Genomic DNA, 15,708 nt, shown 5'->3' with positions numbered 1-15,708 from the left:
TGCTTAATATTTCTAATGTGCTCTTGAATCCGCAACTTCAACATTCTCTTAGTTTTACCAACATATTTCATACCACATGTACATTCCATCAGATATACCACTGATGTGGTATTACAATTCATTCAGCCCTTAATTGTAAATTTCTTGGAGCCATCATAATTATAAAAAACTGTTCTATCCAGATTTGCATATTGACATATATTATAATGGCCACATCTAATGAAACATTGAGTGTCTAGAAAGGTAGATCTAGTCACTGTTTTTTCACTTCTCTTAATAAACTAGGTACTAACATCTCTAAGATTACGACTTTTTCTAAATAAAACAACTGGTTTATCAGGCAGAATCTTATTTAGAATGGGGTCCATTTTGAGAATCTCCCAATATTTTGAAATAGTAGTTCTGATTCTCCTTTCCTCACAGTTATATTGAGTGATAAATTTTTGTTTCTTCATTCCTATCTTTTTTTACTGGAGTATTTAAGTAGATCTTCCCTATTCACAACCTCTATTTTTTCAATTGCTCCCTCATTCAATTTTTTGGGATAACCCCTTTCCTTAAACCTATTAGAATATAGTTCCAGTTGCTCCTTACATTGTTCACTTTCACTACAATTTCTTTTAATGTGTGTAAACTGGGAAAAAGGAATATTGCTTTTTCATTTCTCCTTTTTAACAAAATTCCTAGTGATTACTCGATCCCCTGCTTCCAGCAGTATCAAATCCAGGTACTCAACCTATTTCTCCCTATATATTGCTGTAAATTTTAAGTTAAACTCATTGTTATCAAGATACAAAAGGAATTGTTGTAGTAAATCGACATCACCGTTCCAAATCACAAGTATGTCATCAATATACCTTTTATATAGAATAATATTAGAGAATGAGTTGGGGTCCAGTATATATTTCTGTTCCCAATGACCCATTAAAAGGTTTTCAATACTCGGTGCAAAAACGGTATCCAATTTGCAAATAAAGTCATCAAGGAATTTTAAATAATTATGGGTTAATATGAATTTTATAAGATCACAAATAAATGTTTTCTATGGGTCTCAGTAAGAGTAGAATCCGAATCAAGATATTTTTTGCATGCTTCTAGACCTTATGTTGAGGTGTAGAGCAATTGTACATCAATAGTGATCCATAAAAAGTCACTTGACACAACACAGTGATAGCTGGTGTCAGAGTTCATACTGCTATCACACAGAGATTAATAACACTGACTAATACGGTTAACAAGCTATTGTTGTCATTTAGTCCTGTAGGCATTTGATCTCTAAAGGTATTCTAACCACCAAAGCTATTTATATTTGCATTCATGACTATCTCCTATGCGTTCGAATGTATTCATCAAAGACCTATCAGCTACTGTACTCCATCATTTAGGCTAGGTACACATTAGAGCGTTTTTGTCCAATAATCGGGCAAAACAGCCGACATACGACCGTTCGGGTTAGTGTGTATGTTTTGCTGGCGGGTTCTGTCATTAACTTACAGAACTGATGCTAGAGGTCTTCACCTAGGGCAGCCGCTTTTCCCGTAGAGCTTTATGTGTTCGCAATTACTCGGATGCTCCCAGGACTTAACTCTAATGTAGTGTAAGTTGATGCACAAGACCACAGCGAACAGGAAGGAAGAGCCAATCCGAAACATAACGAGGAGTCCAGAGGCAGGCCTAGGTCAGGGGGTCCGAAGCAGACAGGATGGTCAGGAAAAACCAATAAGGTCAGGGCAGAAAACAGGTCCAAAAGTCAGGGCAATCAGCAGTTTAACAGGGTCCACGAAACGAGCAAAGGGTCGCAACGAAAAGGTCAATCCAGAGAATAGCAAGGCACACAGTACACACGAGCAGGTCAGCAACAGGAATCCAGAAGCTATAACCGGCAGGGAGGCTAAGCCCTCACTGCCTTACATACAGAAACTGACCAATGGTAGTTAGGGGAGGGCACTAATGAGCCCCGCACAGTGTGCTTAATTAATTGGCACCTTTTGCGCACGCGCCTGGCTAGCCCTGATGCCGGGACGCGGTGCTGCTTACAGAAGCATCAGTGCCTTTGCACTTAGCAATGGCCGGGACGGAGATCCCGGAAGTGACGTCCCATCTGTCGCCATAGCAGCCGTGACACGTGTGGAGTGGGCGGCTGGGAACCGCTGTTCCTAACATTATAGTAACATGATGGTCGAAAGTCGTTCCAAAGTGTCAATTTTTAGCCCTTTTGGTTGGTATACTGTTTTTAATATTTCCGACCGACGGATCAAGTAGTGTGTATGCACTCATGCTCATGATCTCCATAGAGTTTACAGAGTCGGGCTCTTTTCACCCGATGCTAACAGTGAATGTCCTGCTGAATAAATGTAGAGAGTGCCGTAGAAGGAATAATTAATTTGTTCGTTCTGAGACCGAAAGTTTTGTTTCAGAATCACAGAAGCTAAGGAATTTCGTTAGGACATGTGGATAGCTATAACAAGGCGGTTTTAATCAGTGTGACCATATGACAATAATGAATGAATGAATATTGTGCTGTCATTCTCTGCAGACTAGAGAACCAGACAAAGAGCACAGATCTGAAGGTAAATTGTCAGTGTGTATGCATGAATCGCCAGACTGATCGGACCTTCACTCGTAGGTACAATCGTTTAAGATAACACGTCGTTTTGAAAATTCTTCAGTGTGTACCTAGTCTTGCCTAACAACCTGACCATTGAGTTTAATGATGCACATAGTAAATAATAGAATAAACACTTGGAACCCTTTCATAGATCTTAATTATTTCATCCCAATTCATTTGACATTTTTGTAAAAAAAAACCTTGATGTATATAGGACTGCAACACATTTTCCCAAATATTGAGATTTAATTGGTGTACCATTTACATTGCAGTGCATTTAGCCATCTCTTGAATCAGAGAGGCATGTGGCACTTTAAGAAAGTTTGTTAGTTAGTCCTAATAATTTTTTTTCTCTGAAATGTAACCCTTATACAGACAAAGAGCCCTAACCCTTAGTTGGGGCTCTTTGGCTGTATAACAGGCTCACTTTCTTTGCTTTGATTGTGTGCGGCTTGTCTTTTTCACTAAGGATTTGGTTTTGTTTTGTTTTTTAGTGTCCCATCTGTGTGTAAAATGATAGGGGGATTTTTGAGGGTTAAGGCTGGTGTGACTTATTCTATGATGAAGTTCACTTGTGCCGTATATAATTTGCTGCCCGGACGCTTTGTGCGCAGCTTGCCAGCACTACAGCCAGCAGTGTGTGTTAGACCACTGACCACGAGTCCTGGCAGGTGTGAACAATAACCTCCAACATTTTTAATTATTATTGCAAAATATTACACCCGGCTGTTTCTTATTGCCACCTGGCTGGCAACATTTTCTGGGGAGAGCACTGGTTTTGGTTTCCGTTTCCTCCTCCTTAGAGAGGATGTTGCAATCAGCTGCTCCATCCTCCTCCTGTAAGTTCAGGAAATGAGTCAGATTCTGACTTCCCAGGAGGATGGCAAGGTAGTTGTTGCTTTTGATGTAAAAACTCTTCTATTATGGAGGAAGTTGCTCCTGACGGGCAGGGGCGGAAAATTTAGTACAGGATGTGCGTCGGTTGCTGGAGAATCCTGAGGCAGTAGTCCTTGAGACTGCAGAGCCATCTCTCTTTACAAAGGTGGTCAAAGACTTCTTTGTCTTGTCCTTCTTCACAGTTGGACGATTTATTCAGTTGGCCATAGTCGGCACTGGTTCGTAAGTTCCTGGTCTCCCGTCAGCTACAGTCCTCTTTATCTTTTTCCCCCTTGTGAACTGGGAGTCACCTCCACTGGTGGAGGCTCCGATTCCATGGTTGGTTATTGTCACTACTATCCTTCGTCCCAACGCGGACCGTAAGGTTGAGGGCGCCCTTAAATTAATTTTCGTGGTTGAGGCCCGCTTATTTCTGTGTGGGTTAGCAAAGTTGTGGAGCGTTGGTCCGAATAGATGTCTGAGGGTTTGTTATCCACAGCTCGCTAGTTCCGCCTCTGCCTGCCTTTGCCCATGCATTGAAGAGGTAAGCTACCTGGCCTCTTTGGAGTTCCAAATTTGTTACAACGAAAAGTGACTATAATTTTCTTTTTTTATATCCTGTACCAAGCCAACAAATTAGTCATCAGCAAGAGGGGGAGATCTCAGCCTATGTGCCAACTAGACTCCTAATAGGGAAAATTTCTTGTTGTTTTTAATGCAAAATTGGTAAATATGTCTTGATTATATATATTATAGATCCAGGCTTTAATATACCTACAAAGCATAGCTTAATTATAAAGCAACATTCAGGAAGTTAATACCTCCAACTTTAGTTTTTTGTAATATAATAAGGCTGATTTTATTTTTGTTTTGTTCGTCATTACAAACTAAGTTTCGAAACAAGGTAGTTAAGGTGTTTTTCATCTTTTTTTGGACAATACAAAGGGTAGAACGTATTGGGGGCATAATTCTATCCAGAAGAGAAATACATAGTTGTTGCCATGATTTTATCTCCGCTATTGATTCCGTAATCAATCTTTGTTAAACCTGTGTAGATCATGAATTTTTCTGGGTATTTATATTCAGATAAATTATGTGCTACTTTACCCATTAAAGGCAGAACTTTAAACCAACCAGGTCTGACTGCTTCCCCCAATAACATTGTCACCATTTTTTTGTTTGGTTTTCTTTTGTCTTTTTTTAGAATTGGTAAAGAAACCCGAAACTGATAAATTATTCAAATTTGTTCATTAATTTATGTTCTGTTTCAAATTAGAAAAGCATGTTAGTAGGTTATCCGCAAAAGTGGTCAATTTAGAAATGCCATTTCCTATATATATACCTTGAAATTCCTCCTGAGCTTCAACTATTGTTATCAACCCGGCGTCATTGTTGTGGAAAGTTGTTACACGGACGTTGAGGTGGGTCATTATGACCCATGTATATTTTTTGCCTGATTTTGAAATTTTAAGGATGATTTTAGCAGATTAATAGTTCACTAGTCCAAATATACTAATAAATGAGGCATTTTGATTACAAAATAAGACATGGAGAAGGATTTTTTTTATTTTATTTGATTGTCTTCAAAAAAAAAAAATATCAACAAAATTGACAACTGTTTTTGCTAATATTGTCACAAAAATAAACTTTTCATATGAAATTAAACTTTTTCTTTGACTTGGTATGAGAGCTTTGACAATTAAAACCATACTAAAAACAAAATCAGTCTTACAGCTAATCAGTTTCACCCAGCTTATCGCTACAATCGCTGCAATATGAAATCCGGTGTTCCGGGCATATAAATTTGGCATGCATGAGTGGTCTTTTTTTTTTTTAGCAGGACAAACTTTTACCAACTCCTTGTAATTTGCTGGTGGCTCCTCTGAACATCCTTCAGTGAAATCTTATTTTTTTGCGCATTTCTCTTGGTAATGAAATACACTTTTGCGATCGCTCAAGTGTTTAGCAGCCTCAAAACCCAAGAATTTGATGAATTTACGTTGATCACATTGATCTCAGCCATATTTAGCATGGCATGAAAAAATAGTCAGGGGCCATTTTCTCGAATTTTGGACATAATTTGTTAGAATTCTCGTTCTTCTGGATCCAGCTTGTTAGAAAAACTAAAAATCTACCAAAAGAATAGATAAAACATCACATACTAAAATGGCATGAAATTGTTACACTGATATTGAGGTTGGGTCATAATAACCTTGGAGTTTGCGCCTATTTAGGTCTCTGTGCTGACGCTGGCTGACTGAGAGTGGCAGCGGGAAACGGGTAGGGAGGTGTCCTAACTCCAGATACTGAAAGGTTTGGTAATGTTGCACAACTAAGTAAAAAGATAAATGTGATTTAAAACATCCCGGGTCATTATGACCCAACCTCAGTGACGATGGGTCAATGGACAGATTAAATAACAAGGGAGAGAGTGGGCATCCCCGTTGGGTCCCCCGGGACATGGGCACTCCTTTTTTTGTTATATATTATGGTGGAGATGGATGGATGGATTTCTGTATAGATGTGCAAATGTATGTCCAAAAGCCCGTATTTCAGACATATTTTCAGTTTAATACATTTACCCCTTTGAATGTGTTCTGGGGAATGCGGAGCACTCCGCTGACAGAAACTTTTGTTTGCCACTAATTAGTTTTTTCCTTTCTTCCATGCTGTCTGTTTACCTAGATACCTTTCCATGCCCATTGGTCTATTGACTTAAGAAACTACACTCTAATTTCACTGATGAATGTTCTTTTCACATATTAACTGTTTGTTGTTTTCATTAATGAATTACTGGGAAATAATCTAATAATAATAATTTGATTGTTCAACCCTACAGCTTTTGTACATTGTTACATACAGTGGAGCATTCGCTCAATCAGTTATATATTTATTTTTTTTGTCATAGGACATAAGTTACAATAGTGTGTGTGTGTGTGTGTGTGTGTGTGTGTGTGTGTGTGTGTGCGCGCGTGTGTGCGCGCACCCAGATGCATAATTTAGATATCGGTCCCTATCATAGATATTTGGATACTAGAACAGACTATTTGAGATTTCAAAATCCACAGTTACTTGAAAGAAAATATAAATATACAAAATATAGTGCACACAATAGGACTTGCAGCTGTTCACATATAATTCTTGTTTGTATGAATGTCTAAAAAGCTCAAGGGAGGGTTAAAGACTTTTATATGCTTGGTTTCTTCTCATTATATGACATATTGTACCTTCACCTTCTCACTTTTGTCAGTATACACTTCTCCTCCCCTGCTCTCTACATCCTAGTGGTGTGTGTTGGGTTTGTGGGATCAGCACATTTCTTTATCACTGGACTGACTTTCATCTTACTTTTATAGTATTATACGAAAGCAATTGCCTGTGCTTGGAATATAAATATAGATTCCTCTAAAACGTAGTGGTTTAAACCGGTTAGTAGTCTGGTGTAGATGAACAAACTGTCTATAAAAAAAGGTTCTATAAAATAATAAGACATCTAGCAATTATTGTGACTGTTGTAGATAAGTATGTAGACTGTCCCTTGCTTTGAAATGAAATCTTAAAAACTGCTGCTAACTGATTGTTATAGAAAAGTTTCGAGTTTAATTAGTCTTTTTTTTTACTTTTTTTTTTTTTTTTTTTTTCTTTCTTCTTTGTAATTTCCTCAAGTTTTTGTATGTGAATGACATTGAGGAGAGGAGTTCAGAATGTACTTGTTTGGTTTAAAGTAGCTACTCTAGCTTCATCTGTGGTAGTAGAGCAAACTTTAATTCTGCTCGCTATTACTTGAGAACTTTGTTTTTATTTTGTAATTACTGTACAATTTATGAAGGCCACAATTACATTACAAATATACGTTAATACATGCCAAATCACATTAGAAAATGTCTTTCATCGATACAATGGCCATTCTTAAGAAAGATGGGCAGCCAATTTGACAATCCTCTCTAACTACAATCCTATCATGTAAGCGCTATCTGTTAAATTAAATTCGGAATCCCATTCCATCCACCATTTAATTCATTGCTTTAATTCATGGGCACACTTGTCTCTACTATTCATTAACAGAGTCAATGAAATAAGGTTGCACAATGTTTGACTAAAATATTACAATTGAAGGCTGCATCGCAATTTGAAAGAGTCTGATTTCATGATGTGACTGTTGGATTGCTTATCTTAGAAGGTAGCAAAATAGATATTTATCCTTTTGTCTGTATGTTCTGTCCTGATAGTGCAGTGTACCTGGTCAGACACAAGGAAACTCGACAACGCTTTGCCATGAAGAAGATCAACAAACAAAACCTGATCCTGCGAAACCAGATCCAGCAAGTGTTTGTTGAGCGAGACATCCTAACCTTTGCAGAAAATCCCTTTGTAGTCAGCATGTTCTGCTCATTTGAAACCCGAAGACATCTCTGCATGGTGATGGAGTATGTGGAGGGTAAGTAAGCAAATTATATGCTAATTCATTTATTTATCACCTATCAATTCTAAATTATTGCTGCAGGTTCAGTGTCAAGAAGATGTATTGTGTTTGCCATTACAGTCTTTCAAAAAGGACTTCCACATAAGACATCTAGCAGAAATGTAGGCGTTCTGCCAGCAATAACCCCCATCATTCTGTAACGAAGTGCTGCATGAAATAAATTTGCAATGGGTTCCCTCTAATAGCTGAGTTCATGCTCCCAGCACAGAGATAAAAACTTTGCACATGATTAGTTAGAAAGAATGCAGACCTCAGTGACATATTGTTAGTTGGGGAAGTGATGAACCTGCCTTCTTAAGGTGTTTAAAAATTTGTTGAGATTTTACTCATTCCTCAACATATGTGGAATTGTGAAGTTTAATGGTGGTAATTATATTATTACCTGGGACTGCCAACTTGAAAGTTGCAGTGCATTATAAAGTACACAAGTTGTACTTTATAAATTAATGTTAGATTCATATTTGACTAGCCTTTTTCCATTTTAATCAGGAGACTCTTAATCTAGGATATGTGCCTAGTAAATTAAGTCTTTTGTTTACATCCAGAGGGCAAGGGGATTAATTTAGAATAGGCACTGAATTGCATTAAGGGCGGCCAGGAAGCTCTGCCATCATGTAGCGATATGATTATGATTTGTACTATAAAGCGTAAAACGCGTAATTGTAGATAAACAGTGGAGAAAAGTAGCCAAGCTTGTTACATTCCATCAATATATTTTAGTTTATTCAATTTCTTCTAAATGTCATGGTGTTCACATGTGTGAGTGAAGGTGTTCTCTCTTAGGTGGAGATTGTGCCACTCTTTTGAAGAACATGGGGCCTCTTCCTGTTGACATGAGCCGCATGTACTTTGCTGAAACTGTCCTGGCGCTGGAGTATCTACACAACTATGGCATTGTGCACCGAGACCTCAAACCGGACAAGTTAGTTATTCTTTTTACAGTTGCTTTGTAGTCGTAGAAATAGTTCAGATTTTGCATTCAGTAGTATTTTTGGAATACACCAGGCATGTCAACCTCAAAACCCCAATTGGGCCAAATAATCAAAGTCTAAGATTGTGTGGACTGCAAGAAAAGAACGTCTCATATGCAGTTTTGTAAGGTTTATTATCAAGATGAAACAAAAATAAAGTTTAATGTTTTCTTCCCGATGCTTGACGCTGCGTCCTCCATGCTGTTTGTGCTCCCCTTTATTTGTCTCCCCTGTTTCACACTGAGCCCTCCATGCTGCTTTTACTTCTTCATCAATCTCCCCAGTTTCACACTGCGCCCTTCATGCTGCTTTTGCTCTATCAAGCCTGCTGTTTCAATTCATTAAGTGTTGGTGAGAATATTTGTCATTTGCACTTTATCATGCTAACTAAAAATGAGTTTGGCCCAATGATTATCATCCCAACAGCATTGTGCCAATCAGTGTTAAATACATTATTCTTTGTTCCTGCAGTCTGCTCATCACTTCTCTTGGACACATCAAACTCACTGATTTTGGCCTGTCTAAAATTGGACTAATGAACATGACTACAAATCTCTATGAGGGGCATATTGAGAAGGACACACGGGAGTTTCTGGACAAACAGGTTGGGATTCACTTGAATGGTTCACCTATGTAGTCATAATATAACACTTAGAAGAAGATAATGGTTTACCCACTGCTGTCGCTATTATTTTTGCATGTTAATAATGTACTTATACACTAGTTATGTACAGATATGGGTTCTTTATCCACATACCCAGTACCCAAAGTTTCTTGTGAAAACCAGAAAGAAAGAAATGCTTTTTTTTTCTTTTCTTTTTTTATATGCAATTTACGTATGAGAGTCTGTCCAGAGTTGTATCTACCCCATCCCTTTGTGGTAAAAGAAAAACTTTTTTCCCTTGCACAAACACTGCAGATATGAGTCCATGACCTATCAGTCATGTTAAATTTTGCTTTATAAGGGCTCATTTAGGTTACTGATTTATTAGCATTCTATAAGTTGTCATCACACCGTTGTATTAAAACTTGTGAAATAAAGCCTTTTCTGTTTCTCTTTCATCCAATTTGAGGACACTGGAAACATGGATTATGGTGGATCTTCCACGACTCTGTCACTTTACAAAAGTCTTCAACAACATTTTTCTCATACATTCAATTGGGGGACACTACGATACATAGGGGTATAGTAGGTTGTACCAGGAGTTCAGGCACTTAAACGTTAAGTCTGTGAGTGGCACTCCGCCCCTGCTATACCCATCACATAGGAAGAATATTCAGTTTAGTTTTAGTGGCCTCAGCAGTCAGGCATGGTTTTCAGGGCTCCTGTCCTGGATTTAATTTTTATTTTATTTTATTCATTTTTTTTCTCTTTTTACAAGGGGGAAATATTGGGCTCAGGTATGCCTCCCAGAGGGTAGACAGGCTGCGGCCTTCCCCTCTCAACCTGGGTCCCTTAGCCGGAGTGAGTACTTTTGACAGCTATCTCGCCCCCAGCAAAACCGGCCACTATCTTTCAGCCGGGAGTCAGCTGACAGCCACGACCGCAGCACACAGACAGATCCTGTGGTAGTGTACCCCTCCTCCCCCCCCCCCCATCTAGGCAAGGAGCATTGCCGGACCAGAAGCAGCCACAGCAGATCTCCATTGAATCGGAGAGCACAGCTGTGGCTACACTTCACACAAGGGTCACAAGTTAACAGAGAAGATCTCCGTTTTGGATGCAGGGGCAGTCATTTTCTGATTAGGAAGGGGAGGTCTGGGTACCAGAGCGGAGCTTTCAGCGCCATTTCCCTCACTGTGAAAATGAAACACTGCTGTGCCCCTCATACAGCTTTTTAACTTGTTAAACCACTTTCTACAATTTAATTGTCTCTAAGAGTGTGTGTGTGTGGGGCTCTTATTGTTGTGACTAACATTACAATTATATCTATTTTGAAATTTATATATTGTACAGTTTGCAGAAGCTGTTAAAGGCTGAAGGGGTCACCGTATATATTCCTAAGTACATGGACCCTGGACAATATATATTTATATATAATCCCTGCATTTCTGACAAAACACCATTATATTCTCTGTGAAGGTGTATAGATAGATAGATAGATAGCGATAGATATAGAGATAGATAGCTATAGATATAGAGATAGATAGCTATAGATATAGAGATAGGTAGCTATAGATATAGATAGCGATAGATATAGAGATAGATAGCGATAGAAATAGCGATAGATATAGATATATAGATATATTGTTTTCTGTGGTCACATTGGTGTTTATATATTTTCACCATGACTGACAAAGGGACCTCTAGGATGGGAACTGCTGCAGGGTCTGTTATGCATTACAATTGTGCCAAATGTAACGCAAAGCTGTCTTGTGAATAGTCTAGCCGGGAGGCCCTATATGCAACTTGTGAGGTGGAGATCTGGAATCGCAGCCAGACCCAGTCTGCATCCAGGTCCGCGGGTAAACCTGCTTGGCTGCGTCCTTTGACTTCGACTTTAGCAGTGCTCACAAGGGTAATAACTCACCGTGAGGCAAGTCAAACTTCTACTTCTGTTTCTGCACTACACCAGTTAGATTCACAGTCCGGACAGTCCACTTCAGGGCCTTCCCAAGTGGAATACTCTTAAGTACAAACTTGCAGTCTCTGCCCAGGGTATAGTTGCAGCTACTTCCTCATTGGAACGCTTACTGAGCGCTGCTAAGAGACCATCTCATAAGCGTCAGGCCTCTCAGGAAGCTAGGGATTTAATGCCCACTTCAGTTGTTTCAACAGAGGAAGAAGGTGAGTTTCACAGAGATTCTGGGGAAGAGGATTTGGCCAGTGTGAAAGATTCATCCACAGTGTAGGGTGTAGAGGACCTGGTGCTCGGAGTGCGCCAAACATTGGGCTTCACCAACCAGAGGTATCCCGGGAAGTTGGTTTTTCTCTGTTTAAAAGGCAGATGAAACAACTTCATTCCTTTTCTCCATCGCCTGAATTAATGGAAATAATCTCAGACGCCTGGAAAAAGCCTGATTTGCATTTTAGCAGACCAGGAAAATTTTAAACCCTCTACCCTCATCCAGCTGAAGATTGTGACAAAAGGGAAAAGACTTTCAAGAGTGGACCCTCCCATAGCCACGTTGACTAGAACAACTACCATACCAGTTGAGGGGGTTATTTCCCTCAAAGAAACCACAGACAAGAAATGGGACTTTTCTTGCTCTGGTCAGTTTGCGAAGCAGCTGGTAGTATTTTCAGGCTGGCCATGTCCACGGCCTGGGTCAGTAAGGCTATCCAAGCGTGGGCAGAGTAGTTGTCCAGGATGGAGCCCCTTGTGACGAATTATTGGTGCTTTCCGATCATATTAGAGAGGCTTCAGAGTTTGTAGGTCAGGCTTCATTGGATGTTAATTCTGTCGTGGCTAAACTCTCTTTGCGTTAGTCATGGCAGCCAGACGTTCTATATGGTTGTGCTATTGGTTCGTTGATGCGGGTTCCAAATGCACCTTGGAGGCTGTACCTTTTGATGTCATTTCCCTTTTCAGAACCAGATTAGACCAGCTCATTTCGGAAGCTACGGGAGGTAAAAGCCCATTTTTGCCTGTCACCAAGAGTCTGGCCCCTACAGAAACCGCCCCTAGCGGAAGGGTAGGGGACATCACAAACCAGCAAAGCTGCCTCAGCATGACGTGACCTCCATACACAGAGCTGTAGTGGGGGCTTGTCTGCTGCTTTTTCGGGACAGGTGGCTGGAATCATCGTTGGACCCCTGGATCAGGGGCATTGTCACGAGGGGTTATGTCATAGACTTACCTCTGATTCCCTGTTGCCGATTTTTTTACCACGTTACTTCCATCCTGCAGTATTCGGCGCAAAGCCCTGCAGATAGCAATCCAGAACTTGCTGGACTCGGGAGTGATCATTTCAGTTTTGCCACCGGAGAGAGGTTTGGGGTTTTACTCAAGCCTTTCCCTGGTCCCAAAGACGGATGACTTTCAGACCAATACTAAATTTAAAGACCCTAAATTTACAAGTCAGAGTCAAGGGATTCAAGATGGAATCTCTCAGGTAAGTGATAGCGCCCATGGAACAGGGAGAGTTCTTAGCTTTCCTGGATATAGAAGATGCTTATTTGCACATTCCCATTTGGCAGGGCCATGAATGATTATTATGCATTGCAGTAAAGCGAAATCATTTCCAATTTAAGGCGCTACCCTTCAGTCTAGCAACCGCTCCGAGGGTCTATACAAAGGTAATGGCAGTAATGCAGGACCTACTCCGCTCCAAGGGCGTCACGGGAATTCCTTACTTGGACAACCTTCTCTTGAAAGCTTTGTCTTATCAGATCCTGTCACACCATATTCTGTTGATACGATCCTTCCTGAAGGAGCATGGATGGATAATCAACCTGTCATCTCTAATCCCATAGCAGAAAATGCGTTTTCTAGGGTTAGACTTCAACACCAGGTGTCAGAGAGTGTTCCTTCCGGAGGACAAAATGCTATCTGTCTAGTGCAAGATCAGGGACCTCTTAAGCAGGCTTCAGGTGCCCCTGCTGCGATGCATGAAGCTGCTGTCAGTCTTCGAAGCAGTGCCTTATGCTCGGTTCCATTCACGAGCACTGAGGATCCTTTCAGACATAGGAATGGACGATTGTCACCACTGACGCCAGTATGTCAGGTTGGGGTGGGATTCATTTCAACTCTCAGATTCCAGGAACGGTGGAACCCACTGGAGTTCTCTTCCCATCAACGTGTTGGAGCTGAGAGCTATCTACAGGGTACTGGTACAGGCTCAGGCGTTTCTGCGTGGAAACCCGGTCAGAGTCCAGTCGGACAATGCGACGGCAGTAGCGTACCTGAATCATAAGTGCGGCACGCGCAGTGCCAGGGCAATGAGCAAAGTGACCAAGATAATGCTATGGGCAGAGACACATTCCGATTATATCGGCAATATTCATTCCAGGAGTAGACAAATGGGCGAAATCCCCCCGCACCTCACCAGCACCAGCCTACTAAGGCATCTAACAAAACTGCTCTTATAAGACCAATCTATAAGAGCACTCATAGCACCCCAAACCTGATAACACCACATCCCACCCATAACACGGGGACTTGTACAACGATCCATATTGCCCAACAACAGACACCCATTACACATTAAAAATGAATAATATTGCCAACACTATTTAATAGAAGAAATCTATTTATCCTCCTACTTATGCCCTGAGCTATAATCAAAGAAATTACACCTAGAGTTATCCCTTAATACTAGATACTCTCACTATACAGTCCCCAGGACAATATCCCTTTCAGCCTTAAACTAGTGATATTAGAAATCGGCGGTACACAAAACCACGCACAATATACACCACATCAGAGCTATAAACGTAAAGCAAAAGAGCTATAACATTTAAAACTGCAAAAAAAGCTATAATACTCTGCTAAATTCACTAGCACCTAAGTATATTGTCTGTACCGCTTATATTGCTCTTCTCCACTCCCCCCTTCTTCTTCTCCACTCTAAGCACCCCAGGTTGCGCCACAGCAGAAACAACGAAAGACTAATGGGAGACCGATTATCTCAGCCAAAACATAGTTCATCCTGGAGAATAGTTCCTTCACCCGGAGGTTTTCGATCTCCTGGTTCAACGTTTGGGTTTTCCAGAAAGAGATCTGATGGCCTTGCGGTTTTGCTCAAAGACCAGGGAGCCTGCAACAGTATTCATGGACCCTCTGGAGATACAGTGCCCCTGCCTATGATCCCAAAGGTTCTCAAGAACTGAAGAAGGAACGGGTGAGCGCTATTCTAGTGGCTCCAGCCTGGCTTTCCCAAGCCTGGTTCAAAGGAATTGTAGCATTACCTCCATTCAGACTATCTCTCAGACCAAATCACACAAGGACTAGGTCAGCTGGCTTTAACTGAGTGGTTATTGAGACCTTGATTCTGAAAGCCAAGGGTTTTTCAACTTGCGTAGTTAAGACCATGATCAGGGCCAGTATTCCTTTATTGGCAGTCAATTATTACAGAATCTGAAAAACCTATGTACTATGATGTGAATCTAATCACATTCACACTTCTCGTTTCAAGCTCTCTAGGTTTGCTATACTTCCTTCAAGCTGGTTTGGACAAGGGGTTGTGCTTAGCCTCATTAAAGTCGTAGGTTTCAGTATTGTCCATTTATTTCCATAAACTTGCCTCCTTGCTGGAAGTTCACACCTTCACAAAGAGGGCGCTTCAAATTCTGCCTCCATTCATACATCCTGTTGAGTCATGGGACTTGAACGGTTCTCCAGGTTTTGATTAAAGAACCGTCTGAGCCTTTACAGTCCATGGAGCTTCGATATCTTACTTGGAAGGTGGCGTTTCTTTTGGCCGTGTCTTCAGCACACCGGGTCTCCGAGTTGGGGGGCTTTATCTTGTCTCTCCCCCCCCCCCTTTTGTTTTTTCTTAAAGACAGGCTAAGCCCTCCTTTGTTCCTAATGTTACCCATTTTCATTTAAATCGGGACATTGTTGTCCCTGCTTTTTCTCAAAGTTCTAGGTCACTAGATCAGTCTTTGTTACTTCTAGTTATGGTCAGGGCCCTTAGGTGCTATGTTGACTGCACTGCCCAATTGTGCAAAACCACAGATCTTTTTGTGCTTTGACGCGCAAAGACGAGGTTAGCCTGCTTCTAAAGTCTCCTTAGCTCAGTACATTGCCTCCACAATCAAGCTGGCTTACTCGAGGTCAAATAGGCCGTTGCCAGGAGGTTTGTCGGCTCATTCCCTAGGCTGTGGG

The 15,708-nt window shown here is 40.7% G+C and overlaps 1 protein-coding gene across 8 annotated transcripts in view; it reads left to right on the top strand.

Annotated features, from left to right (window-relative positions):
- MAST3 (microtubule associated serine/threonine kinase 3) overlaps positions 1 to 15,708 on the top strand; it is a 190,940-nt gene that overhangs the window by 130,079 nt on the left and 45,153 nt on the right. For all 8 annotated transcript variants that reach the window (XM_075204702.1, XM_075204699.1, XM_075204696.1 and 5 more), the window contains 3 exons: positions 7,714 to 7,922; positions 8,751 to 8,889; positions 9,410 to 9,542. In XM_075204702.1, the coding sequence (XP_075060803.1) occupies positions 7,714 to 7,922; positions 8,751 to 8,889; positions 9,410 to 9,542 (481 nt within the window). The remainder of the gene's footprint in view (positions 1 to 7,713; positions 7,923 to 8,750; positions 8,890 to 9,409; positions 9,543 to 15,708) is intronic.

The sequence above is a fragment of the Mixophyes fleayi genome, chromosome 1 (genome assembly GCF_038048845.1).
Source record: "Mixophyes fleayi isolate aMixFle1 chromosome 1, aMixFle1.hap1, whole genome shotgun sequence".
Classification (NCBI taxonomy): Eukaryota; Metazoa; Chordata; class Amphibia; order Anura; family Limnodynastidae; genus Mixophyes; species Mixophyes fleayi.
Note: the sequence above shows the minus strand (reverse complement) of the source record. Positions and strands in the feature narration are given on the sequence as shown.